The 26,940-nt window shown below is 41.0% G+C and overlaps 1 protein-coding gene across 1 annotated transcript in view; it reads left to right on the top strand.

The window, feature by feature from the left end:
- ASB5 (ankyrin repeat and SOCS box containing 5) overlaps positions 1 to 21,312 on the top strand; it is a 33,301-nt gene extending 11,989 nt beyond the window's left edge. The window contains exons 2-7 of the mRNA XM_004682411.2: positions 15,253 to 15,332; positions 17,615 to 17,722; positions 18,284 to 18,434; positions 18,849 to 18,983; positions 19,945 to 20,136; positions 20,908 to 21,312. Coding sequence (XP_004682468.1) covers positions 15,253 to 15,332; positions 17,615 to 17,722; positions 18,284 to 18,434; positions 18,849 to 18,983; positions 19,945 to 20,136; positions 20,908 to 21,035 — 794 coding nt within the window. The 3' untranslated portion in view covers positions 21,036 to 21,312. The remainder of the gene's footprint in view (positions 1 to 15,252; positions 15,333 to 17,614; positions 17,723 to 18,283; positions 18,435 to 18,848; positions 18,984 to 19,944; positions 20,137 to 20,907) is intronic.
- The last annotated feature ends 5,628 nt before the right edge of the window (positions 21,313 to 26,940 follow it).

The raw sequence follows: 26,940 nt of genomic DNA, 5'->3' as shown, positions 1-26,940 counted from the left end.
TTTTTTTAATCAATCCAAAAAAGGCTGGCAAAATAGAAAAGATCTTTTAATATAACATTCATTTTCAAAACCTTACACAACTCAAGCAAATAAAGTAACTTCCACTAGCGTGTATAGGCGCTGCTTTTATATTGTGACTTTGTAACAACCACAATCATATTTTTTCTGCTGATTTTCAGAGCCTTATGGCCTAGAGACCTTTCCTAACCATTCAACTCCATCTCAAGGAGGGAGCCGCAAGATGTCACGCAGGTTTCCCAGAAACCTTTTGATTAGATGTAAATAACCCTTGGCACAAAGGTTAACCACTCAATAACCATCCCTCTGTCTTCTCTGAGATACATCTGGGCCAGGCTTGTCGTAGGTCTCCTTTAGTCCTCACTAACCATCCCTAAGTCAACAGACTTAGGTGCTTGTGTTCGATAAAGTAAAACAAAAAATAAAATAGAGCAAGAGAAAAATAATAGAGCACTGAGAAATGCCTCTTAAGAATTGCATGTATGTGTGGCTCTTACACAGAAGCCCAAAGCTAGGTTTCCAAGACTAATGGCCTCTTCCAGGTGCTGTCTTTCAAGGGTGGACATTGGGCAGTAACAGAACTATTTGGGTGACTTAAGGCAAAGATTTTATCTTGTTCTTAGTGAGTCTTGGCGATTTAGGAAATGAAATATTTTTTAAGGTTAAGAAACTTAATAAAAAGTAAAGGGACATTTAGAAAATGTAGATATGACAGACTTTTGTCACAAAATAAAGGATTTCAAAGTCATATCAATTTAGGTACCACTGTCGAAGGTAGATGAGGAGCTGAACCTCTCCATAGAAAACACATTCCCAATCTGTTTGATAATATTATGGAGTTGCTGATTTTGTGTGGTGCTGATCTTGATCTAAGACAATAGGGAGTCCTTTTTTTAGAGATAGACGCTAAATATTTTTGGATGAAATGATAGTATGAGGTTTACTTCTAAGTATTCCTGGGAATGTATGGGAAGTGGGGAGGGTTGTAGGGGAAGCCAGAGCAGTCTTGAGTTGGTAACTGCTGAAGCTGGTGATGAATCACGTGTCTGCATTGTTCTTAGTAATAAGTGGTCAAAAGTATAAACTTGAATCCATGTTAGATTTCATTTCATGGAGGAACAATGGCTCATGATCTAAGACCCCACGCTTAGGAATATGCTCCCCCAAAATCTTTATCTGTGAATTACTCATTCACAAGTTGACCTAAATACCACTTCCGGGAATCAGTGAACTTTTTAAGTTTGGAACCAATTGTGTAAATTTAAAAAAGGAGTTTATATTTGTGTCCCCAATTTAGCTTATAAATGATCGGGCAATCCATCTTTAATTCCCCCCCCCCCCCAGAATTTCTTGAAAAAGTTTATAAACTCCTAATTGTGCCTTGCATGATTATCCTCTGGATTTCAACTTTCCATATTAGAGTTTCTAAAAGCACTAAGATTTCTTTCCTCCATCTCTTTGATCATTTCAAGTGTCTTCCTTTGAAAGTAGTATTTTGTTACTTGGAATTGGTGATCAGACCAAACATAGATGCCTGCGTCTTCAGACACATAAGTGTTGGTCAGAAGGAGATTAGAAGTAATACTGGGAATGAGATCCTCCACTCTCACGATGGGTGTCCTTCCTACAAGATTTAAAGTGTGTTTTTGTCTCTTCCGTTAAGACTATACCATCTCCAATCTCTTTCAGATGCTTTTTCTGAGATGTATCAGTTGAGCCCATCACCTTCTGTAGAATATTATTTTTATATTTTCCTTTAGTGTTTTGTTGAATACCAGTTCTCTTTAACATGTCTGCCTTCTCACAGGACCCAGTGATTTCCTGGCGTTTATCCAATCCATTTTCGTGTTTATACTAAGGCAGATGCTAGAGTCTTGTCTATATCTAGAGATTTCACAATGCATTCTTGTTTACACAATCACAGCTACTCAGCATGTTAGCACGCCTGTCCCAAATACAGTCATTTATTGTGCATTTTTGATAAGAAATTATACAGGCAAGCCTAATCAATTGATTTAGCTTTATTATTTCTTTCCTAGTAAGTGAACCCTAACACCATTTTTCTTCACTTCCACAGAGTCACTTTTAAAGCTTACTTTTGCTCTTGATGCATTTGAAATGTTTTAAAGAAGTAATTACTATCTCCGTAGTCCATCTGATTATTTATGTTTTATTATATGTCTTCGGCAGCCCACACGTCTCAGTTAATTGAGTATGTGGTTATGACCAAATGTAATGGTTCCCTTCAACCCTCAGGGCACTGGAAATGCGTTTGTCATCCCCATAGAAGGGCCACAGAGTGCCCATAGAACATCTTGGGACTTCCATATGTAAAATTACTCTTTAAGGTAACTGTTTCTGAAAGCCTACTCTTCTTTTAAAAAGATTTATTTGTGCATACAGAACTGGGGTACAGGCAAGAGGTGCAGGGCGGTGAGAGGATTCACCAGAGACAGTGGGGAGCAGAACAGGCTGACTGATGAAGGACACTGCTGAGGGGAGCAGGGGGCGGGTCAGGAGAGGTCTGCCGCACCCTGTGGGTCACCTCCGGAGTGGGGATCAAACTCATGCTGAAGTGGCTTTAGCTTCTTAGTGCTGTGCTTCAACCCGCCGCGCCACCAGGGAAGGCCTGGCCTACTCTTTAAGGGGTGCTGGGCTTGATCTTTGGATCAAGCTAGGTGTCAGGACTCAGACTCCACACTCGGAGCGCTCACCTAGCAGAGGAGTCAGGCACAGGGGCAAATGATTCTGATATAAAATGTCCAAAGCTGCTTTATGAACAAATCTGTCCCCATTGGAGTAACAGACACCTTATGTTTATTTTACATTAATAAAAGCAAAGGCACAGCTTTTGAAAAGTCAAAAGCCTAAAATTGAGATTTCTTTTAAATCCAAAATTAGCTGTGGCCTTACCTCCATGGCTTGCGTGGATCACACAAACTAGGGCCGGAAGCCAGGGGCTAATGACAATAGACACATGGAAATAACTGAACTCAGGCCCTTGCATGGATCAACCTCAGCCTTTACTAAGGTCACTTAGAAATGTGACCCCCTACAGAGTGCCTCAGCGGAGCTGGCTCCCAGCTCCAATTTTATTGGGACTGCCTGTCCTCCGTTTTGGTAACAGAATATGCCCAAGGCTCATGTGCCACCTGGCCAGTGAATGTTAGTCGCGGGATCTGAAACAAGGGCGCTAGAACCAGAAGAGAGTTTTTACCCATGCTCTTCATTTTAGAGAAAAGCAGAGGTTTATTATGCTTTACAGAGCTTATAGTTTGCAGTTTGTAGGATTAGAATGTAATTCAAACAAGGAATTACATTGTTGGCATTCATCAGAGCTGACTTTTTAAAAAGAGATTTCTTTTAGTTATTTATGCATGCAAGAACTGGGTGTAGGCCAGATGAGTGGGGGATGAGAGGAGTCACCAGAGTGGGGAGCAGAACTAGTGGACTGACCAAAGCACACCCCTGAGGGGAACCACAGGGAGACAGGAGAGGTCTGCTGAGCCCTGTGGGTCAGCTCCCTGGCTGGGGGTCGAACTCAGTGACTGCCACTTAACCCCTGCACCAGGGGGGCCCTCATCAACGCTGACTTTGGGGTCCCCATAGGCAATGCAGTCTAGCTGGCAGTGTGAATGGGTAAGTCTATGACAGTCACTATACCTCTGAAATATTTTTTCTTTTACCCAGTTTGTTCTACAAAACAATTCCCCAATAATTTTATCCTGTCTATACCAGCCAAAAGTAGAGACAAAAAAATAGTGATTAAAAAAATCAAGATAGAAACTAGTAGAATGTGGTCACCTTTCAAGATACATCTCCAGGCTGGTATGTTAATGCCATGTAACCCGATCACCAGCCCAGCTAATCCCTGGGGTCTTGTGCTGCTCTTGAGTAACCCGGGTGGTTTACCTACCTCAGCTCCTCAAGCCAGCAAGAAATTCCAGGCACAAGTTTGGTTCGCCCCACCCCCCACCCCACTCCTTTCCAGCTACTCTTTCCTCTGCCTTTTAGGGTGAAAATTCAGCTGTATTTAAATGGACTGTTGACATGGTTTGGTGTAGGATATAGACCCTCCAAGACCCTCATTAGTGGGCTGTGCTGTATCAATAAGAGGATTGTGATTCTGCACTGGAATTAATTCTCAACTTAGCTCCTTGCAAGAGGAAAAGGTTTAATGCACATACATTAATTCTGAGGAGGAAGTGAAAAGCTTAATTCAGTAGGGTTTCATCATGGCTTGTTTCTGATTGCAACATTCTGTTTCTATCAAGGAGCATGTTATACTGGCTCTATTTGTAGGTAATTCAGATAGGCGTCCCCGTGCCTTACAGATACGCTCCTTTCTGTTCTGTTTCCCACTAGAAAGAAAATTTCACCCATTTTTTGCTTTCTGGATCATGCAAATAGTTAAGTACTTCCCACTGCTGGCCAGGCTCTGCTCTAAAAATAGAAAAGGATACTGCATTTCTGGCCCATCCCCCACTGGGCTCCCTTGTTCCCGGAGTTTCTGAATAGAGTTCAATATCCAGGCCATGGCCAGTTAGCACACTGCAATCTTTGTAAAGGTCTAAAGGGAAGGGAAAAGGTGGTAGAAATCCAGTTGCTGCCATTGCTCCTGGGTAGAGCACTTGGGACAGCTGGGTGCTGCAGACAGAAACCTCACCCACGTTATGGCCGCAGATATTGCTGGTAAAGGGAAGTGCATTAAGCAGATCCTCACCAAAAGAAGGATAGAGAGTGTAGAAGAATGTTCTCCTAAACGAAAAGCTAGCTGGGCTATTCTGACCAGTCAAGGTTAGTAGACAGCCCTTGCAATCTTTCTTGGTAGCCTGAAATAAATGATATTGACCTGTTATTGCAAATACTAACATTAAACTGTGTGTGCTTCCCAGAATGTGGAGTGTAAATACCTGGCATGGAGCAGAAACACAGTGCATTTCACTCTTACTCTTGGAAAATGGACTTGCGGACTCTACTTTTATGATTGTATATTAAAGATGACGGTAAACGCTTGGTCTCCAGGCTGTTTACATTTCCACTGAGCAGGTGTTTCTATGTTGTTATGGAAACCAGGAAGGAGGATATTAAGCAAGAAAAAAAACTGGTTGTGAGCCGTTAAATAGGGAACTTTTGAATCTTTTAAATTGGATTATAAAATAGCGTGATTTAGAGGAGAAAATGAACAATTGCTTTAGAGTACTCTGATGCTTCTTCCAGTTATTTAATTTAATAAAAATATAAAAGGTATAAAGTAGAATGAGTACAGTATCAAATAAGAACTACCTGAAGAAATTCTTTTATAAATGAATAATAGAGTGAAATAGACCACCAGTGTGGTTGGTGACAGTTACATGTGTTGTTTTTTTTTTAAAGATTCATTTATTGATGCATACAGAACAGGGGTACAGGCCAGTGGTGCAGAGGGAGTGAGAGGGTTCACCAGAGATAGAATGGGGAGCAGAACAGCAGACTGAGGAGGGACACTGCTGAGGGGAGCAGCGGGCGGGTCAGGAGAGGTCTGCTGTGCCATGTGGGTCACCTCCGGGGCAGGGATCAAACTAGCACTGAAGTGGCTGTACAGTGCTGTTCTTTAACCTGGTGCACCACCAGCGAGGGCCCCACAGAGTTAAATGTTGGAAATTCAGGTTCAGAGATAAAAGTAAGCCTCTACCTTACAGGATGTTTTCTTGGAAGTCTGATGAATATTTGCAAATGTTAAAAACAGACAAAACTTATTTTAACATATGATAAAATACATAATTTCTTTAAAAGATTGAGAGAGCAGGGCCCTCCCTGGTGGCGCAGTGGGTTAAAGCACAGCACTAAAGCCACTTCCGCATGAGTTCAATCACCGCCTGCCCCGGAGGCGACCACATGGCGCAGCAGACCTCTCCTGACCCGACCGCTGCTCCCCTCAGCAGTGTACTTTGTAGATCTGCCTGTTCTGCTCCCCACTCTGTCTCTGGTGAATCCTTTCACCCTCCGCATCTCTGGCCTATACCCCAGTTCTGTATGAATAAATAAATCTTAAAAAAAAAAAAAAAAAAGATGGAGAGCTTGGTTCCTCCTGCCCTTAAATACATTTCCTTTTCATTGCTTTTACAAATACAATTATCAATAAAAATTAAGAGCATGACAGCATGCAAAAATGTGCCTGACCCCGAAGATAATTGAGCAATGCAACAGTGTTCATTGAGCACTTACTATAGCCCACTGATTGAAGATGCCTGGAAGCAATGCCACTGGTCTCATGGAGGAACTCAGTCTTCTTAAAGTCCGGGAAGAATGCAGGACATATCTGCAGGACCAGACAGCTTTCTGTCATTTTTTAAAATAGGAAACAAAATAAGTACTTGACTACAGTTCAACAGAGTAAGGCGATGTGGCAGATGGCCCTCCCTGGTGGCACAGCAGTTGAAGGCTCAGCACTGCAAGCAAGCTGCAGCTGCTTCAGTGTGAGTTCGATCCCAGGCCTGGAGGTGATCCACATGGTGCAGGAGACCTCGCCTGTCTCACCCACTGCTCCTTTCAGCAGTGTACTTCATTGATCTGCCTGTTCTGCTCCCTACTCTGTCTCTGGTGCATCCTCTCACCCACCACACCTCTGGCCTCTACCCCAATTCTATATGCAAAAATAAATCTTAAAAAAAATGGTGTGACAAAAACTAAATTAATTCTGGGGAATATCACATACTTTCAGTGCAGCTCTGCTCCCCATCAGGTCGAAATAATCTATAGAATTATGCTGCAAATCTAATTTTGTATAAAAACAGATTTATGCAATCTTCTTTAACATAGTTTAACTATACTAAAAATATCAGAGAGGAGAAATACCCTATGTTTTGATTTGAAAGAAAGAACAAGTCTTAACAAACTCTCATTAGATTTAGATTTCTTGCACTTGTAACGCCAATGTAAGTAGGCCCAATCTTGCTGGAGATAATTTGTTTACATAGGAAAAGTTTAGGAATTTCCTCTAAGCAGATTATAGATAAAGTTCATAAAAGTAAGAAATGCTGATCCCCCAAAATAAACTCACCCAAATATCATTAATAGAGAGCTTACTAAATAAATGAGGATAAATATTAAATAGATTATAAAATGATCATTGAAGTATTGTGCAATAGGGCAATGACCTTGTGATATTGTTAAATAAAACAAAAATTAAAAGCAATATGAATAGGCAGTTACATCTTGAACTCAAAATGTTTAGGAGAAAGTTGGGAAGGATACATTGTAAAATGTTTGCAACAGAATTTGGCATCATGAAGATCATTATCACTTTCTGAGTTTTACAATTTATTGTCTTAAGGTAACCGGCCATTTTTATAATCATATAAAAATAGTTAATAATGCTATATTACTGTATGCTGATATTATTTCAACATATACATTATCATACAAAAGATATAGAAAATAGAACTCTACAGTTCTTTTCATTTTAGGTGGTAACTTTTGAAAACAAACGTTAACTAGTTTAATCAGTTACATAATATTCATTATAGGGACCCATGCATTAACAGCCTATCAACTACACTGTAAGTTCTCAGTTAAAGAGAGAATGAAGTTTCATTGATCACTGGAAGTAGCTTTGTTTCTTCCTGGTTTTGTCATTTAACGGATCATAACTTGAACGAATCATTTTGCCTATGTTGATTATTTCGAGCGGCCATAACGAAATCCCAAGCAAACTCCATTTACACAGTGACCTCAGCCTCGTGGTGTGGGCAGAACCACTTCTTGTCCTTTCAGGAGCCCTTGCTCTCTCCCTTTCCCTCAGTCCATTCCTGGAGCTCTTCCTCTCTCACCTCCCACCTCTTCTTTCCTTCTTCTGGCTTCCTGTACCGTATCCCACAATTGGCCCCCTGCTCTGCTCTCTCCCAGCCCTCACCCTCCACCCTCGGGAACTTACCTTTTAAGAGGAGTTGTCTCCATGCATCCTGCATCCTCTGTTCTTTGGGTTTTAGAAGGTGCTGCAAAGCCAAGAGAAAGAGCATCAACCAAAGAAGCAAGCCCAGAGAAGTTGTTCTGCTTCCTGGCTAGAACATGTAGTTAAAGCCCATGGGGCAGATGTCCGAGAGTCATTTTTTAAAGTGAAATTTGGGTTATATCGTCATATAATATGTTTGCTAAGAAGTTGACACAACGCTATGATATAGATAGAAGTATCCTCCTCTTTCTGGTGGAGAAAACTGAGGTTCAAGAGTTTAAATAACTGCCAGGGTCAAGTAACTAGTATGTATCCATGCTGGAATCTGTGCTCAGGCCTGTCAGCCTGTGTCCTCCATGTTCCTCCTCCTGTACTGGTGATCAACAATGACTAACTGCGATGACCCAATAACCTTGCCTCAAAGTACTGCTTTCTGAAAAGGGCTTTAAATCTCTTTTTTTAATGTTGGATATCTGTGTGGGAAACCACACCCTTTATATTGTTGAAACTTTAGTCTTTTTTCTTGACTTGGGTTCAATTACTTTCCCCCTCCACCCCGGTAAATTTTCTCTTTCCTCTTTTGCCCTCTGTGCTGACTTCTGATGAGACAATTCTAGAAACTGATTAAGAAGTTAGCTAGAGTCAATCACGTATCCATGCAGTTTTATACATATGTCTGAAGACCCCAAAGCACTGTTAAATGTAGTGGCGTCAGACCTGGATTAGCATGCTACTGAGGAAATTCTCGGAGAGTAGGAAGTTTGAAGACAGGAATAGTCTTGATTTTTGAAGTCACTGGTGACAGCAACCATCCTTCCCTCATCGATCATGTCCTCAAGGAGGGATATGGCCAAAATTTTCTGTCATCAGAAAATGTACAATAAACTAAAAAATTCACAGTGAAGCCTTAGTCACTTTTGATTATTTTTTAAACTTGTGAACAAGGATAGGTCAGGTATTCTGGAATTGAAATTTATACACATTTTGGAATTTCTTTTAAGAAAAAATATTATGAAATTAGAAAGTTATGTATTAGAAAGAACCCCATACAAGTTAGGGTTTCTGAGCTTCAGTTTCCTGGTTGCATGGTGAACGCACTTCACTGCTGGCGTCTACTAGCTGAGGGAGTACTACTGTCAGGAGTAGCTTGCATTCTCATTCCTGTCAGAGGAAGATGAGGGGGTGTTTTCACCCTCTGTGTAATTCCACATGAGAAAAGTGCTGAGTGTCTCTTCCTTTTGAGGTGACTAGGGAAAGTGGTGTCACCCCCAACTCAGACAGCAGGTCGAAGTGAACTCACTGTGAGTCTCTATTTCTGGGGTCCATGGGCCCAGAGAGGAAAAGACCCCAAAATTAAAATGGCCTCAGGATAGCCAAGGCAGAAATCCATTGCTAATGCTTTTATCTCATTGCAGGACCCATGAGGTCAGAAGAAAGTAAGTGAGCATCAGCAATTTCTCTGTTTGAAAGGAATGGGTGATGAGAAAAGACAGTTCTAAAAACAAATCAAATTTTCTTAAGTTGTTTTTTCTTTGAGAGGTGAAAGATCAAGTTACAAGGAGCTTAGAGCTCCTTAAAATGGCCGAATAGAGCTAGCCAATGACGAGGTGTTTTTTTTTTTTTTTTATGCTGATAGAAAAAAAAAAAAGAAATGAGTCGGATTTACCTCAGCAGTGGCTGGCTTGAAGCTCCTTGGGGAGATGGTGATTTAGGTATGCTATAGAACCTTATAAAACTGCATGCATCTAAGAAGGTGAATGTTTTAATGTTTTTGCTCTGGCAATGCGGTGTTTGCGGAACAGGACAGACTTTCCCTGTAAATCATATACCAAGATGTCTGGGAACCAGGGCTGTTTCTAAATTTAGTCAGTTACCTCCTGAGTAGCTGCGGAGAGCCTAACAGTAGGCATTTGATTAGCATGGTGAACTACAGATATTTTGTAAAACAATTTCCGAAAGAGTTCAACTGAACATTGTTTTTTAAAGCTTAGAAGCCCATTTACAGTCTAAAAAGTCTGTAAGATTACAGAGGAGTTGTTCTATATGAAGAGATTTAGATGTGTGGTCTTGGAAGATATAAATCTTTCTAGTAGAAATCATATCCATCTTGAGAGATGAGATGTTTAATACTGAACATATTTGAGTAGAAATTCGTGAAGAGGGGTGAGACTTAAGTCAAAACAGAAACTGGAATATGATATAGTATCTTTTGCTTCTCACATGTTACCAGATTAATTACAGAAATCTTCCTAAGGAGCTAAAAGGAAGGAAATGAGGGTGAATTGCTTGGGAGCTAAGTAAGCAGAATTCAAAACAAATAAAAATATCTTCATTGACCAGTATGAAGTATAACCCCTTCAACATAGGGCTGTATTTTTGTCTTATCATTTACGTCATGAAAAATGTCATTGTCGATTGTTGGTTTAAATACATCCATAGAGCATCAAATTGTTTTAGAATTTAGTTAAGCTGATAGCACTTTTTCAACAGATGTTTGTTATCATTGATTTGAGTCTCCTTTAGGAGGTAAAAGATTGTACCCTAAGATTCATATTAAAGTCTCTCTTAGTTTTTCTTTTTAAGATTTATCTATTTATGTATACAGAACTGGGGTACAGACCAGAGGTGCAGGAAGTGAGAGGATTCACTCCCTCTCTCTAGAGGCAGAGCAGGAAGCAGAACAGGCAGATGGACCAAGTGCACTGCTGAGGGGAGCAGCCGGGAGACAGGAGAGGTCTGTTGTGCCCTGTGGGTCACCTCCCTGACCAGGGAGCGGGGAGGGGGAGGGTGGGGCATCAAATTCCTGCCACAGTGGCTGCAGTAGCTTCATAGTGCTGTGCTTTAACCCGTTGCACCACCAGGGAGGTCGCTAAAGTCTTTCTTATTCACCCATTTGTATTTTGCAAAGAATACCAGGTATTTTAGGTTATACATTTATATGGTGGGAACTTTGCATACTCATTTCTAAACCTCCTTCAATCCAGTGCCTTTTCCCATTTTAATGAGGAAACAGAATCTCACAGAGGTTAGATGTCTCCGTGAAGCTGGGCTGCAAAGCCAGCCTGCAGGCCTCTCCGCCTTTTTTCTCTAGGACCTTCTGGGCTCTCCGCCCCATCTCATTTCTTATCTCATTTCTTATCTCCTCCTCTTATCCCTTTTCCTCCTTGTGCTGCTTCCTTTTCCAAGGCATAATAACCAACAGGGACCCTGGGCAGACGAGGGGGCTGAGCGCTCCAAGCCAAGCCCAGGAAGGGAAGCTTTTATAAACCCTCTTCCCTGACTGGTGGGTCAAGGCATCCCTCACGCAACATTGTGTACTGTCAGTGGTTCTGTCCCTGACTGTGGCCCTGCTCCTTCCTGCCCATTGCCGTGAACTTCAACTCTTTCATGCCAGTGGAGGTCAGGTTAATAGAACAATAGCAAATGCGCATGCATGAATCTGACTTCAGCTTTTTTCTCCCCAAGGTGATGGGAGTCTTGGTGGCGTGAGCAATGGAGTGGTAACTTTGAATACTGACATTTCCATGTTTTGGCCCACGTGTGGCCTAATTTCTAAATGACTCATCTCCCTTTTCTCGTTTTTATTTTCTTTGAACGCCAGTAAGCATTGGTGGTGTTGTCCAGAAGACTCATGCCATCATTTTGATGGACACATAAAGGCACAAAACAGGAATACGCTCAGCTGCAAATAGGGTTAGCTTTGCTACCCCTCAGAGGTCTTCATAACATACATTCACTGAATCCAAAATGAAGGCAAAAGGCCATTTTGCTAGACATTTTTGCAGCCCCAACATCTGCTAAAATGCATGTTATCCAGTGACAATGACAGAACTGTGATCATGAACAAGTCTCACAAATTCAGCAGACATGTGTGAGAGCTAAATTAAGAACCATGAAAGGTATTAAGTCATGATTCAGTCAGGGGGATACTTGATTATTATAAATATTATAAATGATTATTTAAATTCAAACAGATTTAAGCATTGATTATTTAAAGTCAATTCATTTACTGCTGCTGTGCTGATTAAATTGTATTCAGTGGTTTCACATATGCAGCTGTTTGGAGAGTTACTCTCATCACTTCCTTATTTAAAGATTCACAATGAAAATTGATATGTTTCTGAAGTCCTCCAGAGTTTCACTCCACAATTAAGTTGTTTCATGATCAAACAAGCAGATGTGTGTGATTTTTTAAGCAGCACATTTCATCTTAGAAACTGGGATCAAAATACAGTCATTTCCCCAAACGAGATGGCTGATGTGACTTTTGCATTTTATTTAGTGAAAACATTACACTCCAATTTTATGGCAATGACTGTCATGCTACCAAATTTTGTCCTGCCCACAAATATTAATTGATGTGTATGATTTCAATTCTGCTTTTAAAAATAGAGTGTTGCATACAAAAAGAACAGATGCCTAACAACTATTAACTATAACTCTTGTTCAGTTGAAAATTTGAAGAATTTGAAGTCTACCTAACCAATTTTTTAATTATTATTTTCTTTTTCTCTAACCAATTTTTTTGATAGTTAAGAAATAATGCTAAATGGAAAGTTTCAATACATATAGAAATTTCCCTATCTATAGCCTTGGATGTATCCATATTATACACTTATCATATATATGTACACCTTTTATCTATGCATGTAGAGAGATCCATACAGAGAGGCGAATATAGAAAAGGCAAGTGGGAGATACAATATAGTTTTCCTTTGAACTTAAATGGTTCATAATTTTGTTTGAAGTGAGGAAGCCATGGAGATGCTGAACAATAACATAAATACCTCTTGTCGACCTGGGAGACACAATTTGACTGAGGACTTGTCCACGTGGTTAAGAAGCCATCTTAACTAGCTCAGCTAGGAAGAGGGAACTTGGAGGAAGTGAGTGGCAGTCCGCTGGCACTTTTATATGTCAGTTACTCTTGTTCGAGGACCAGAGATAAACACAGAGAGGAAACTAAATGGCTTTTGTACCATCTCCAGAGAAAACTCTGGAAGTTATTTTTCTTCTTATAAATACTTGATCAGATGCCTTTTCATTGCCTTTTACTCTGAAATCAGAGTGAAAAGAATAATCTTGTGAAGGGGAATCTGAGTGAGTGAAATAGCTGTGAAAATTGTAAGGCTACGTTAATAAAGACAGGGCACAGTGGAGCTCTATGAATGACTAAGAAACAGAACTAAATAGAAGGAAAAGAACTTTTCATTTTTATGCTGCTAAATGAGGACAATTTGTCACCAAATTCAAGACTCACCTGTACCTTTGGTTTCTCTGACTTGAGTCACTGCGTTTCACAACTTCTCTACATGGACGCTCAGGGCAGTGGCCTGTGACTATTGCTGAGAATAAAAAGAAACACACTGTTCAGATTAGAGGGATTTATCTATGAAGGAGTGAAAATGCGAGAGAGCAGCACAGGTAGCTCCTCACCGAAATTGACTGCATTACTCCTTGCAAAAATGTGGACAGTGCAGCATGGTGTGTATGTGTGAACGCGTGTGTTGTGTGTATGTGCGTGTTGTGGCGTGTGTTGTGTGTATGTGCGTATGTGCGTGTTGATAAACAAGATTGCAAAGTTGAAAATATTGTATCTGAAGCTGAGTCTGGGGCTTGAGTTTATTGATCGTTTAGGCTATGTTACCACAAGCAAGTTCCTTAATCTTTCTGAGTCTCAGTCTCCTTTGCTAGAAAATAAAAGTCCATAATTCAGAAGAGCAGCGTGAATTTAAATGCAGCCATTACTACTGGACCGAGCCTGGGGTGAGAACTGCCTAAGGATCCATATTTATATTTAGACAAACAAGCTTTCACCGAGAAACTAGTTTTTCTCAACACCCCCACTGTCCCTCTAAAGACCTTGACTCTTTAAACAGTGGTTCTCAACTTCTGTGCATGATCTGTGAGGGTCCCACTTTAAAGAAGATTGAGGATTATCAGCTGCAGGAGGCTATAGTGTCAATATCATTTTATTTTTTTATTTATGCATGTAAGAGCTGAGGTGCAGGTCAGAGGAGAGGAATGGGGTGAGAGGACTCACGAGAGACAGAGTGAGGAGCAGAACAAGTAGACTGATTGAAGCATACTGCTGAGGGAGCAGCAGGGAGACAGGAGAGGTCTGCTGCGCCAGGTGTGTCAGCTCCCTGGCCAGGGATTGAACTTGCACTGCAGTGGCTGCCGGTAGCTTCATAGTGCTGAGATTTAACCCCGTGAGCCACCAGGGAGGCCCTGATTTTCAATATCTTTTGAAGGAGAAAAGATATCATAATAAAACAATCTGTCCCAGGGAGATATTTCACTCACCATCTATGTTTGAAAAATAGTAATTCAAATACACTCAGCGCTATTTTCTCCCTGTGAGAGGAGGCTGGTTATATTGTCTGTTCATGGTCGGGTCTCTCTGACCCAGAGACAGCCATGTGATGGGGACATAGCCCGCTGCTTGAAAATAAGTGCTAATGGCACCAACCGATTTCTTCCTACAGATGCCAGAATTTTCAAAATGACAGGAAAATTGACTTTTTTCAGGAAAAAAAAAACCTTAATGTATTTGAGATTAAAGGAAGAACAGAAAAACAGTGCTTTTTGTGGAAAAAGCACTGACTACACATGTTGGAAATGGAGTTGGTGAGCCAGGAGGACTGTGAGAACACGTTTCTCACAACTCTGATACTGGGAAGACATGTGGTAACTTCAGAGTGATTCAGCTGAGTCTCTGCATGAATGAACCCATGGATGTTTGAAGACAATTTGTATTCTGAAGACTCCTCTTTACTATTTTTTTTTTTTAAGATTTATCTATTTATGCATACAGAACTGGGGTGCAGGTCAGAGGTGCAGGGGCGGTGAGAGGATTCACCAGAGACAGAGTGGGGAGCAGAACAGGCTGATTGATGAAGTACACTGCTGAGGGGAGCAGTGGGCAGGTCAGGAGAGGTCTTCCTCGCTATGTGGGTCACCTCCAGGGCAGGGATAGAACTCATGCTGAAGTGGCTTTAGCTTCTTAGTGCTGTGCTTTAACCCACTGCGCCACCAGGGAAGACTCAGATCTGGTGATTTTAATCCTCCATTTCTTTGAAGGAAATCTCCAAAGGTGCAGAGTGCCTGAGTAGGGTGATTCTAGGTCATGTGGACTTGGCCTGCTTCCTTGAAATGAGACCCAAATTTCCTAGGATCTGGCATAGACAAAATGGCCCCCATTGGACAGAGAATCTGTTCTCTTGTAAATCACAGGACATGGCTGTGCCTGTTAGGATTCACTTTGACTCACGGATTTCTGTGTCTTTGTTTTCTGGCAGGTTCTTGGGCAGACAGGTCCCCACTGCATGAAGCAGCAAGTCAAGGTCGTCTTCTCGCTCTGAGGACATTGCTGTCACAGGTAAGTTGGCCACATAACTGACATGTGTCCCTGCCCCACGAGCAAAGATGTCAATCATCAAGTCAATCCACACATGTCAAAACTGCTTCATGTATTGTAGTCATATTATTTTAACCATCTAGCAGTCAAGTCTGAAGTTCTCATTTATCTTTTTTTTTTTTAATATTTATTTATATATCCAGACAGAACTGAGGTATAGGCCAGAGGTTCAGGGCACCGAGAGGATTCACCAGAGACAGAGTGGGGAGCAGAACAGGTGGATTGATGAAGTGCCCTGCTGAGAGGAGCAGGTGAGAGGCAGCAGAGTCTGCTGAGTCACGTGGGTCTCCTCCCTGGCGGGGACTGAACTCTGCAAAGGAGGCTGTGGTGAGCTTCACAACATTTGCTTTATTCATTGCACCACCAGGGAGGACCCACATTTATCTTTGAAATATCTTTCAAATATCTAGACTTTCAGATTCCTCATGTAGTATATTTGCTTGTCGATAGACATTTTAGTAAGATTATTTTGGTCATTATTTATGACTCATTCTAAATATGTCTAACTTTGTATCACAAGTACAGTTAATGGCAGACTTAGTGGGGGTTTCTCAACATCCAAAAGGGAGTTATCAGGCCAGGCGCTAATTTTTTTTATGTTACAATAACCCATCATGTGATGGACAATTGTCTGTGAAAGCTACTGAGCGGTCTGGTCCTTTCTACAGCTGCCTGCTAATCAGGCCAGAGGAAAAATAGAAAATGCAGATTTCTTGTAGAAAGTGGTCTGGCTTGGCCTGCAAATTTTTAAATTGCTTAGACTGGAAGTCACTGTCTTGAGACTTGTCTGTATGGAAGGGAAAGGGACTCCCAGGTGGGTGTGTCAGAAGAAGGACAGTGTCACCCAGTTTAGACAGAGCTTCCCTGGGTCTCAGATTACCTGGATTCGTGTCGCCACTTGAATTATGGTCTGTCTGAGGCTCCCTGGCCTCTCCTGGAAAAGAAGTGTAGGACAAGATGCTCCCTTCCAGCCTCCCAGGTCCAAGAGGGCCTTAGGACTACTTGGTTCATCTCTGGATGATTAGAAAACAGCCACAACCTGTAAAAAGGTCAATGATTTCTGAAGGGCACATTCACTGAGAGGGGCAGGGAGTTCTTTGACAGGAGACCAGCCTTGCAATAGTTCTCAACAGGTATCTCATATCCACCGACGGGGCCAGCCAACAAGTCAGAGGCTGCTTTATCCCCTTAACCACCCCCACCCCCACTTGACCTGAAGGGCAACCTTGACCTTCACAGCTGCTGGGTCATCTGGTCACCCCAGTGTGGTGCAGTGAGGACTAGTTAGGACTCGCTCTCCAATTCCTGATTTCTGTCACCAGTTCAAAATCATTGAAAGGATAATTTGAGGGATCTTAAAAGTTATGGGCAATTCAGATTTGGGGTGCTTATTTTCTTGTTCTCATTTTAAGATTCCTCATGTCCATTCTGCTATTACAGATCATGGTGAGTGTGTTGTTTATGTTACGGGGGTTGGCCATGGAAGCTTCCTATTAGAAGCTTCATGTGATTCTCAATAGATGATGAATTACCACAAATAACAAGGCTAATACTCTCACATCCTAATAGTTTTTTTTTTTAATTCTGATATGATTCATTCAATTGGAATAAAAGCTTAAGTGTTTATTTGCTTGATCGAATAATAAAATGATCCATTTCTATATGCTGAGCATATTCCTTCCCAAGCATCATCTTACTTAATTCTCATGGTAACCCTAAAAATTAAGGGTTAAGATACTCCTCCAAATTGAAATAGTTGTTGCATTAAGGACTAACTCCATAAACAGAATTTATAATGATCAGTAGTTAACTTATCTATACCTAGGTAGTAATAACAATTCACAAAACAGCTCACTATAATTTATCACCCATCTTCACGCAGTCTGGGCTATCCTGTATGTTATAGATCAAAACAGTGATCCCGACTAGGAACAGTCTTTAGTATTTAGTTTTAGAAACAGAGATGACATGACAATAACAACCAAACTAAATTAAAAAAAAAAGATATTTAAAATATTTTGCCCAAATACTTGAAGCAGCAGTAGGTTTAGAGACGATGGTGTTCTATTTCAGGTGCAAGATGCTGTGATAACTAATTGACTTGCCATTTGAATCCTTCCTGCTCAACTTAAATCTGATTTGCCTGAGTCTCTGAGCACTTTTATAATTGTCCAGGTGACATTTACAGAGATTATTGTATTTAACCTTTGCTCACCTTTCACAATTATCTGTATTATATTTAGGGTTATAATGTAAATGCAGTAACTTTAGACCACGTCACCCCACTGCACGAAGCCTGCCTGGGAGATCACGTGGCGTGTGCCAGGACCCTTCTAGAAGCTGGAGCAAATGTAAGTACTTTTTACAACATTGACAATTTCACCTCTGCAAAGATGTCTATTTACTTTTCTTTTCTTCTTTCTCATAATAACAAGAGATCTCAAATTGCCTTAACTTTCCATAGCACTCTAAGAAAGACTTCCAATCATTGCAGAATTGTGTAGCATAATAATTACAATGTGGTCTGGGATATTTTTGTACTTCACATCACTAGATAATGGTACGCCTATTTGTGCATGCTACATTTGCCATTTTTTATTTATTATCATTATTTTTAATTTTTTTATTGCAGTAGCATTGGTTTGCAACACTGTCTGTGATTGACAGGTTCTGATTTTTCTCCTTTTGACTTCTTTCACTTAAACCTGACCCCCTCCAGCTTGATCCACATTGTTGCAAATAACAAGAGTTCTGTTTATAGTCCAATATGTGTCCTATACTTGCCATTATTTATATACAGTACGCATTTGCCAGCGATTTCTATAAGCAGATCACATAATTTTTACAAATGCCTAAGTTTGTTTAACTAATCATTCCGTGAATGTAATTCTTAGATTTGGGGTTCGATTTAGGTGAATGCAATCACAATAGACGGTGTGACGCCACTGTTCAATGCGTGCTCACAAGGCAGCACGAGCTGTGCAGAGCTTCTCCTGGAATACGGTGCCAAAGCCCAGCTGGAGTCGTGTCTTCCTTCTCCCACCCACGAGGCTGCCAGTAAAGGTGATTTAGTTACGGGATTAATTGGCCAGCAGAGAAAGTGCCTTCATTAACTTGCAGTTCTCCATTCATCTTTCAATGATTAACACTACAAGAACATGAGCTGGGGCCTCCCTGTGGCCTAGGGGTTGAGTCTCACAAATTCGATCCCCAGTCAGGGAGCTGACCCCCAGGGCAGAGCAGACCTCTCCGGTCTCCCCGCTGCTCCCCTCAGCAGTGGATTTCAATAGATCCACCTGTTCTGCTCCCCAATGCTCTCTCTGGTGAATTCTCTCACCCCCTGCACCTCTGGCCTACACCCCAGTTCTTCTGCATACACACACACACACACACACACACACAGAACATAGGCTAAGGTGTGTATGTGGGCTGGGTGGTCATTAAGGAAGCAAACTCATGTCTGCTCCGTGTTGGCAGGTCACCATGAGTGTCTGGAAATACTGGTATCCTGGGGCATCGATGTTGACCAAGACATTCCTCATCTGGGGAGCCCTCTCTATGTAGCGTGTATGTCCCAGCAATATCATTGTGTCCGGAAGCTTCTTTATGCAGGTAATGTCCTTGCAATCCTCTTTCATGCTGTCCACACCCATAAACTCTCCAGGAATTTTGTCATAGACTATCGTATTCCCACTAAGCATTTTACATTTGGCGCAAAATATTTAAAATAGCTAAAGGGCCCTTTTGCTATTCCTTCTAGACAGCTGGTTTACTGATAGTGTCAGAAAATAGTGGTGAAATTTTAGTGCATTTTTATTGATAGATAAGTTTTGGTGTTGTGATCTTTGTGCTGGAAAGTGGGGTTATTATTATTTACATTATCAAGTAGCATTTATTCATTACGCAACATTGAATGGTCACTACGAACCAGGTTTTGCATTGAAGTAAAATAGCTATGTGATAGGTAATTTAACATTCAAGATTTTTAAGGCTCGAAAATTTCTAAAAAAAATTTACTGTGCCTACAGAAATTTGTGTTTTTACCTTTAAGAGACCCAGTGTATTTATAGATTTACCGAGTTAAGTAAAAGAATGATAACAAAATCTATACCTATTTTATCTAAGTAGCTCACGTATCTAGATTCATTAGTTTTCCAGAAAACAAGAGCTCTGTTGCCTTAAAATCAGCAAAAAGACTCAGCACAATAAGCTTCTGAATAACCCTATGAGCTATCAATCATGGTAAAAACAGATATCAGCCAACTTAACTGTACACTGTTTATCATCTATTTAATACGATTACTTCTAGAACTCTTCACACATTTAAGCAGAAATTTTATTATGAGACTGTAAAGGACACAGAAAAATTATATAAAACGTGTGTGCTCACTCCAGTCCTATGTACCAAGTTTTACTATTTAATTTATGTGTGTGAGACATGCAGATGTATGCATGCCCATAAACACTTACAAAGATATGCCTCAGTATGGATATGTTCTGCGCTTTCTTTCCTGCCCTAAGGTCAGTAGCTAACCTAACAATTTTTGTTATTTCTCCTCTTCCCTACCTGTAGGCGCTGATGTACAGAAAGGCAAACACTGGGATACGCCATTGCATGCTGCTGCTCAACAATCCAGTGTGGAGACGGTAAACTTACTGCTGGAGTTTGGAGCAGACATCAATGCCAAAAATGCAGAGCTCCTGAGACCAATAGATGTAGCTACTTCCAGCAGCTTGGTGGAAAGATTGTTGCTTCAGCATGAAGGTGAGAATACCTGCGTGCCTTGAACTAGCCAAATGCTTTTGGCTGAACTAGGTGAAATCTAAAGGCTTTTTCTGCTGGCATGTAAAATGATCGTGGCACGTGATTTGGAATGTTTTTCTGAGCATAAATAATTTTTCACATTAGATGTATAATTTAGAAAAACTATCATGATATCTAAAGATCTTATCTAAACTATATAGTTTTTAATGAAGCTAACTCTACTCGATTTGTGAATCCATAGGACGTGGTTCTGTTTAGTATCTGCTAATCAGAACTTCAAAACATTCCTCATTTTATCAGTGTATTCCACTCAATAATATGTTATAGAACTATAATCACGCAAAAAAAGAAGTTTTTAAAGAGATTCTTAAGTGTAGTCCAGAGACTATAATAAAATTTGTTTTGGCTCAGATAGTAAACCTAGTTTGAGAAATGTATATATAGTTTTAGCATTTTTTTCCTTTTTTTCATAGTACTTCTTAGAGCTTTTGATATATGCCTTGTTCATAAAGCAGAAAAAATTCTGATATTTTAAATGTCATAGCAGTTTCATAAGCTGAAGTTTACAATGCACAAATATATACCTCAATTATAATAAGACTTTAAAAATCAAATCAATAGAAATAATCACACAGACATCCCTGTTAGGTCACCATACCCTAGAGTTCACTGTAAAGCACTGATTTTTTAATAGTTGTATTTCATATAGCTTAATGGCATATAAAAGTCCAACAGGATTTTCAGTAACAAATACTTCGGTGTCTTTTGCAGTGACCCCCAGCTCTCTCAGCCAACTCTGCCGACTCTGTATCAGAGGCTGCCTCGGGAGACACAGACTACAACTTATTCCACAACTCCAGCTGCCAACATTATTGCAGAATTTCTTACAGTACCGATAAAGCAGTAACATAGTTCCAAATCCCCGGGAAATCAAAACTTTCTATGTCATTTGCAGAGAGTATATTTCATATTAAGGTATGCTAATAATAGGAGAAAAATGACTATGAGGTTACCCAGTAAAGAGGTAAAATAACAGTTTAAATTTTAAGTGTTCTAGTTAGTTCTACTGTTTTGTGCATTTTTATTGTCCTTGGAGTATAGTACATATAGTACATTTTAAGTACATATATACTACTAGTGATTGCAATATATCATGTTGATTTAGAAACAAAATGAGTTCTCCCTTTTTTTAGAGTGAATAAATATGAACATTTATTAAAATTTTTCTTATCATATTCCATTTTAAAATGACTATATTCCACAAATAATGGGTCAGCATTTAAATTTTGGACACTGTATTTGCTTACCTATACCTGTATTTTTTATACAAATACAAAATATGAACATGGTTCAGAATCGAATAATATTATTTCTGAAATAAAGATGATTCTCATTCAGAAGTCCGTTTCTTTGATTGTCAGAACAGTCGATTCATAAAGAAAATTCTTCCCTCCTTTTAAAGATCTTGCTCGTCTCCTCACTACCTCTCACGGACCTGTTTCAGAAGTTCTAAGACTAAAAATTCTCTCTTTTCCACACTGTGAGGTAGGGAGCCTTGTCCTCTCCAGATAACCTCTGAAGGTACCTCCTGTCTCTTTCTGTACACATCATTCCAACTTTCTTCCCTTTGTGGTTCACAGGTGACACCTGACTGAAGCACATGAAATTCATATCTAATTGGAAAGAGGTGCTGGGACATATTCCATGGATCAGGGCCAAAGAAAATGACAAATAACTCACAGTGGAGTTTTCAAAGAAAACAGAAAGGAAATACCAATTAGCAGGCCAGGAGTCCTTAGAATTTCTACCCCCCACACAGACCGGAAGCGTGTTTCTTCCTACATAAAGCAAGGGTTTGGTGTGTTTCTGTTTTTGCAAGTGATACTATGAGGGGATGTTGTAGAAGAGAAGATGTTCTTGAAGCTTGGTTCTCTGCAAGGGTTAAGACTAGGCTTTTTCTCTTCTATAACTGTATTTGAGTAAATACTAATTTTGTGCTTCCTTTGTAGTTTAGATTTGATGTAGAAAAAAGACAATCAAGACACACCGCTGTGCAAACTAGAGGAAATATTTGATGAATTTTATAAATTTATCACAGTTTGATACCACATTTTTGACCACAACTTTTACATTCCAGAGGCATATATCCTTTCCTTTCAGTTTCCAGAAACCCAAGGAAAAATAAACTGTTACTGTGTGCAACCCCAAAGTCAGATAAGATTGCATTTTAAAAACATTTATTTATTTATACATACAGAACTGGGGTACAAGCCAGAGGTGCAGGGGGGAGAGGATTCACTAGAGACAGAGTGGGGAACAGAACAGGTAGATGATGAAGTACACTGCTGAGGGGAGCAGCGGGAGGGTCAGGAGAGGTCTGCCATGCCATGTGGGTCACCTATGGGCTGGGAAGATTGCATTTTTTAACCATTAGTTGAAACTTTTCAAAAATAAAAATAAAACTTTAGTTTATTCATTTAAAATGTCTTCTACGTAGTTAGTAATTTTAAAATGTCTGTTTTATCAAATATCTTAGTCATACAAATGTATGATGTCTTCATGAATACTGTGCATTTAAATGCTTTTTTTTTTTTTTTTTTGGTTAGAGAATAACCTCTTTTTATACAGTGAGGCATGAACACAGCTTTTTAGTAAAGCAGATTTTTACTAATATTGCCCCACTAGTCATTTCCCTCTGGTAGAGAGGAGAGACTTAGAGTGTAACAGTAAAGCAACCTGCTCCCTCCACTGGTCTTATGGAAATGAGAGAAGCAAATAACAAATACTAAAATGAAATGGACATTTCACTTCTTTTTAGTAAGTCAGTATACCTTACTTATCCCATCAAAATAGTGTTCTAGTCTAAAAATGCCATGTTTGTTAATATATTATATTATGATTTTTCATCCCTTGGAATAAAACCAGAGATTCTGGAAGAGAAGGCACCTTGTCAATACCGTCTACATTGAGGACTCACTCACTGGTCTCGTTGCTGGAGGGCAGGGACTGCTTTGCTCGCTGATCAAGTCTGCAACATAGATGGGGAGTGTCTCTCCCCCTTTTCTTGTTTTCTTTCCACACAGAGCAAGGTCACTCCTTGGACCCCTAAGGTCCCCCCTAGCCTCCATCTCCCAGCATCCTACCTGCTGAGAGAGAGGATGACTGGTAGAGTGAGCAAGAGGGTCACGCTCTTCCAACCGGTTCTGAGACCGCTGGGACACCCCCCACCCTGCTTCTCTGGGTCACAGACTTGTGGGTTCTGCCCTGTCAATGTCCAGCCTTAGAGACATGTTCTCGTGCTGGGTCCAGGGTTGGAGACACAAGCTCCAGGCTTAGAGCTTATAACGCCGGACTTGGTGAGCTCTGGACTACCACAGCCTTCTGTCTTAATTCAGAGTTGCCTCAGAATTTAGGAGCAGAAAGAGGAATGAATGTGATCCCCCTTGGAGATAACAAAGCAGCTTATTCCTGAGCCCCCTCATACTAAGAGGACTCAACTCTGAGTTATGTTACTGCCACCCGCTTAGCAACACTCGAAGTCAACCTGCCACAGGTGCACAGTAGCGCTTGTTTCCTGTCACAGTTCTCACTGTTGGTAAATACAAAGCGTGCTGCTCTCCTTTCTCCATCTCTGGGCCAGACAAGCAGAGTCGAGCATCAGTCGCAAGCCCTCTCCTTCTGAGCTCTTGTCTGTGAACGCAGCTACTTTCCGTTTACTGCGTGACCCGCCCTGGCTTCTCAGGCACAGCTTCTTCTACCCACTGCACGTGCTTACCTCAGAACCTCTGCCTACCATTCACCCCAACACTTTTCCAAGTGTCAGCTAATCTAGGACAGGGTTTGCCAACCTTAACATTATGTGTCTTGGGGCCAGATATTTCTAGTCTTGACAGGTGGGCTTGTTCTTGTAGGACATTAAGCAGCATCTCTGGTTTCAACCCGCTCACACCATGCCTGCCCCCGCCAACTGCTTGCCCTGGGGCAGAGGGGCACAATTGCCCCCTCTGAGAATCACTGATGTAGACTAACTCCTCGGGGCCTCATTAGAATAGCTATAATCCCGCTGACGTGAGAGCACTGGAAATGACGCTTGAGGAAGGAGTGAGGAGCTATTTAGGGATGTTTGGGTTCACAGTATCTTAGCAGAACAGGGAAAACAGCATAACACACAGCTTTCCAGCATGGAGCTCCAGGTGTGGGATCTCACGCACCACAGGGTTTGCACACCCAGGAAGCCAACAGCCCTGCAGGCGAGTCTGGGTGGACTGAGGTGTTCAAAGCCTGTTGTTGTTTGGGGTCTTCTGGGCAGTGTAAGAACAGGTGGACTTCATTTTCTCTTTGCCAGCAGAACAGATGCCCACACACACTTCCACGCACAAGGACACATTAATTTTGAGGGAAAGCACAATAAAAACCTAAACTCATTAATTTTTAGGGCATCGTTCTAAAAGTGAAGTCAGCATTTCATGTTATGTTCCAAATTATCATGTAGAGCCACAGCCACGGCAAAAGGAAAGACATACTGCATAGGTAGGAAGTTGTTCCTTGGAAGGAAAAATTTAATTTTCAGCCAAATGGTCTCAGTCTGGGAAAATGGAAGGCAGTAATAGGATCCTTTCGGTTACATTCGCCTTCAAGAAAAAAAAAGGACGCATTGAAGAGTCTCACAGACCTTCTTTCTGGTTTGTGTCTGAGGAAGAAAAACAATAGGACCAATATACCCACAGATGCCTGTTTTAGCAACATGAGTGAACACAACTCCTAAGTGTAGGAAGGGCTGAGTTTGACGTGAAGAGAGGCTATCGCTTTAATATTTAATGTTTTTCCATTTTATTGAGAGTTAACATGAAATTCTTCATTTTTGATCACACATTTAATTTGCACTGCAAAAAATTTTTGCTTTGCAAATGATGTAGCTGTTCCTCTTATCTCCTGACACCATTAAAACCATAGCAAATAGCATCCAGTCAGAGGGGATTCTTCCTCTTTGTTTAAGTTAAACGAAAATTTCTCAGTCAATGCGTTGGCCCTGCTCTGGGACTCAAAAGACTAGAGGGACATGAGGCAAAAAGCAGGATTAATTTTTCTCCTTGTTAGTTCAACTTCTCTTTCTATTCTCTTGAATCTCTTTGGGAAAATTATCTGCACCAAACCAAATTAAATTTGTTTAAGACTTACTAGGCTTAAGGAAACTAGAGTAGGTTGTTTGCAAAATCTCCCTAATATACAATGACTTCCATCCCCCTGCAACCCTTTACATTTGATTTAGTCTCTTTTTTCCATCAAGAGCTGGGTTTTATTCCCCTGCCCCTTGAATTCAGGCTGGTGATGATGGGTTACCTTTGAATCTAGACCTCTAGAGACCTGGCAGCTTTGGTTCTCTCTTCTGGAAATATAAAGCCACCTTGTAAGGGAACCTGGACTGGCCTCCTTGAGGATGAGAATGCATAAGTGGACAAGCCCATCCAACACCAACATCAACGGCCAACTATTTGAGTGAGACCTTCCTTGGCCTCCAGCCTGAGAACAGCAGCCACTGCAGCGACACTAGGCAAGACCAGCAGAAGAACCGCTAGCTGAGCCCAGTCCAGGGGCTGTTCCCTATCCTTGTGAGAAAATAAAGCCATCATTAAGTAATTCACTTTTGGTGAATTTGGTTTTGTTCTACCATTAAGTAGAAAACCATTAAGAAATAGCTACTTCGGCCCTCCCTGGTGGCGCAGCGGGTTAAAGCACAGCACTGAGAATCTAGGCCGCTTCCGCATGAGTTTGATTCCCGCCTGCCCCAGTGACCACATGGCGCGGCAGACCTCTCCTGACCCGCCCGCTGCTCCCCTCAGCAGTGTACTTCGTCGATCTGCCTGTTCTGCTCCCCACTCTGTCTCTGGTGAAGCCTCTTGCCGCCCCTGAGCCTCTGGCCTGTACCCCAGTTCTGTATGCACAAATAAATAAATCCTTAAAAGAAAGAAATAGCTATTTCATATCAGGGCATGAAAAGAGGTTTTCCACCTTATTTCTTTTCCATTTTCACTTTTCCTTATCCTATAGGGAAATGGAAAGGATCTTCTATAGTTATGGTTAGGAAACTCAAGTCTTTTGGAGAGTTTGATAGCTTGAATGTGCTGAGACTTAACCCCTTGTGTCACCAGGGAGGTCCTGAGGTCCTCAGCACATTTAAGCTATCATCTTCCCACCAACAGAGTATTATTCTAATTTCACACCTTCATTCTTGCAGGTACCGAAGGTTAAAATTCTGACTTAACAAGCAAGGAGGGAAAAATAAAAAGATTTTTAAAAAGTAAAGAAATATGGCCACTGACAGATAACATTGTTGAGCTCTTTCCTACCTAAATCCCCCAAGTCTCTGGTGAATTTTCAAGTCTTTCCTGTCTTATTGTCACACATTCTCCACATGGGGGATGATCAAATGCCTATCAAAAGAGGTTTGTAATCATAACAGAAATGACTAATACTTGCTAAATAGTCCTCGTGCATGCACCCTGCTTTCCTCTGAATCCCAAGTAGGTGGGCAGAGACTGTGTGTTGAGCAGATGCGATATGCAGGCGACAGGAGTGAGAGCCAAAGTATTCTCTTCCTCGCCTCCCTCCTGCTACAGCAACCTCTGAGCGCACAAGTTCTGTTGCAGGTATTTGCACCAACCTGGATCCCTGCATGTGGAAATTATTTCTCCCCCTTCATTGTCCCAGAGTAGACATGAAACTCTCATGTCTTAAAACATCAAAATTTTTAAGTTTGGATATAGTAATGAGTTGTTGACCAGTATATTAATTTTCATTGTTTAA

Source organism: Condylura cristata, unplaced genomic scaffold (assembly GCF_000260355.1).
Source record: "Condylura cristata isolate star-nosed mole 26May11 unplaced genomic scaffold, ConCri1.0 scaffold00014, whole genome shotgun sequence".
Taxonomy (NCBI): Eukaryota; Metazoa; Chordata; class Mammalia; order Eulipotyphla; family Talpidae; genus Condylura; species Condylura cristata.
Note: the sequence above shows the minus strand (reverse complement) of the source record. Positions and strands in the feature narration are given on the sequence as shown.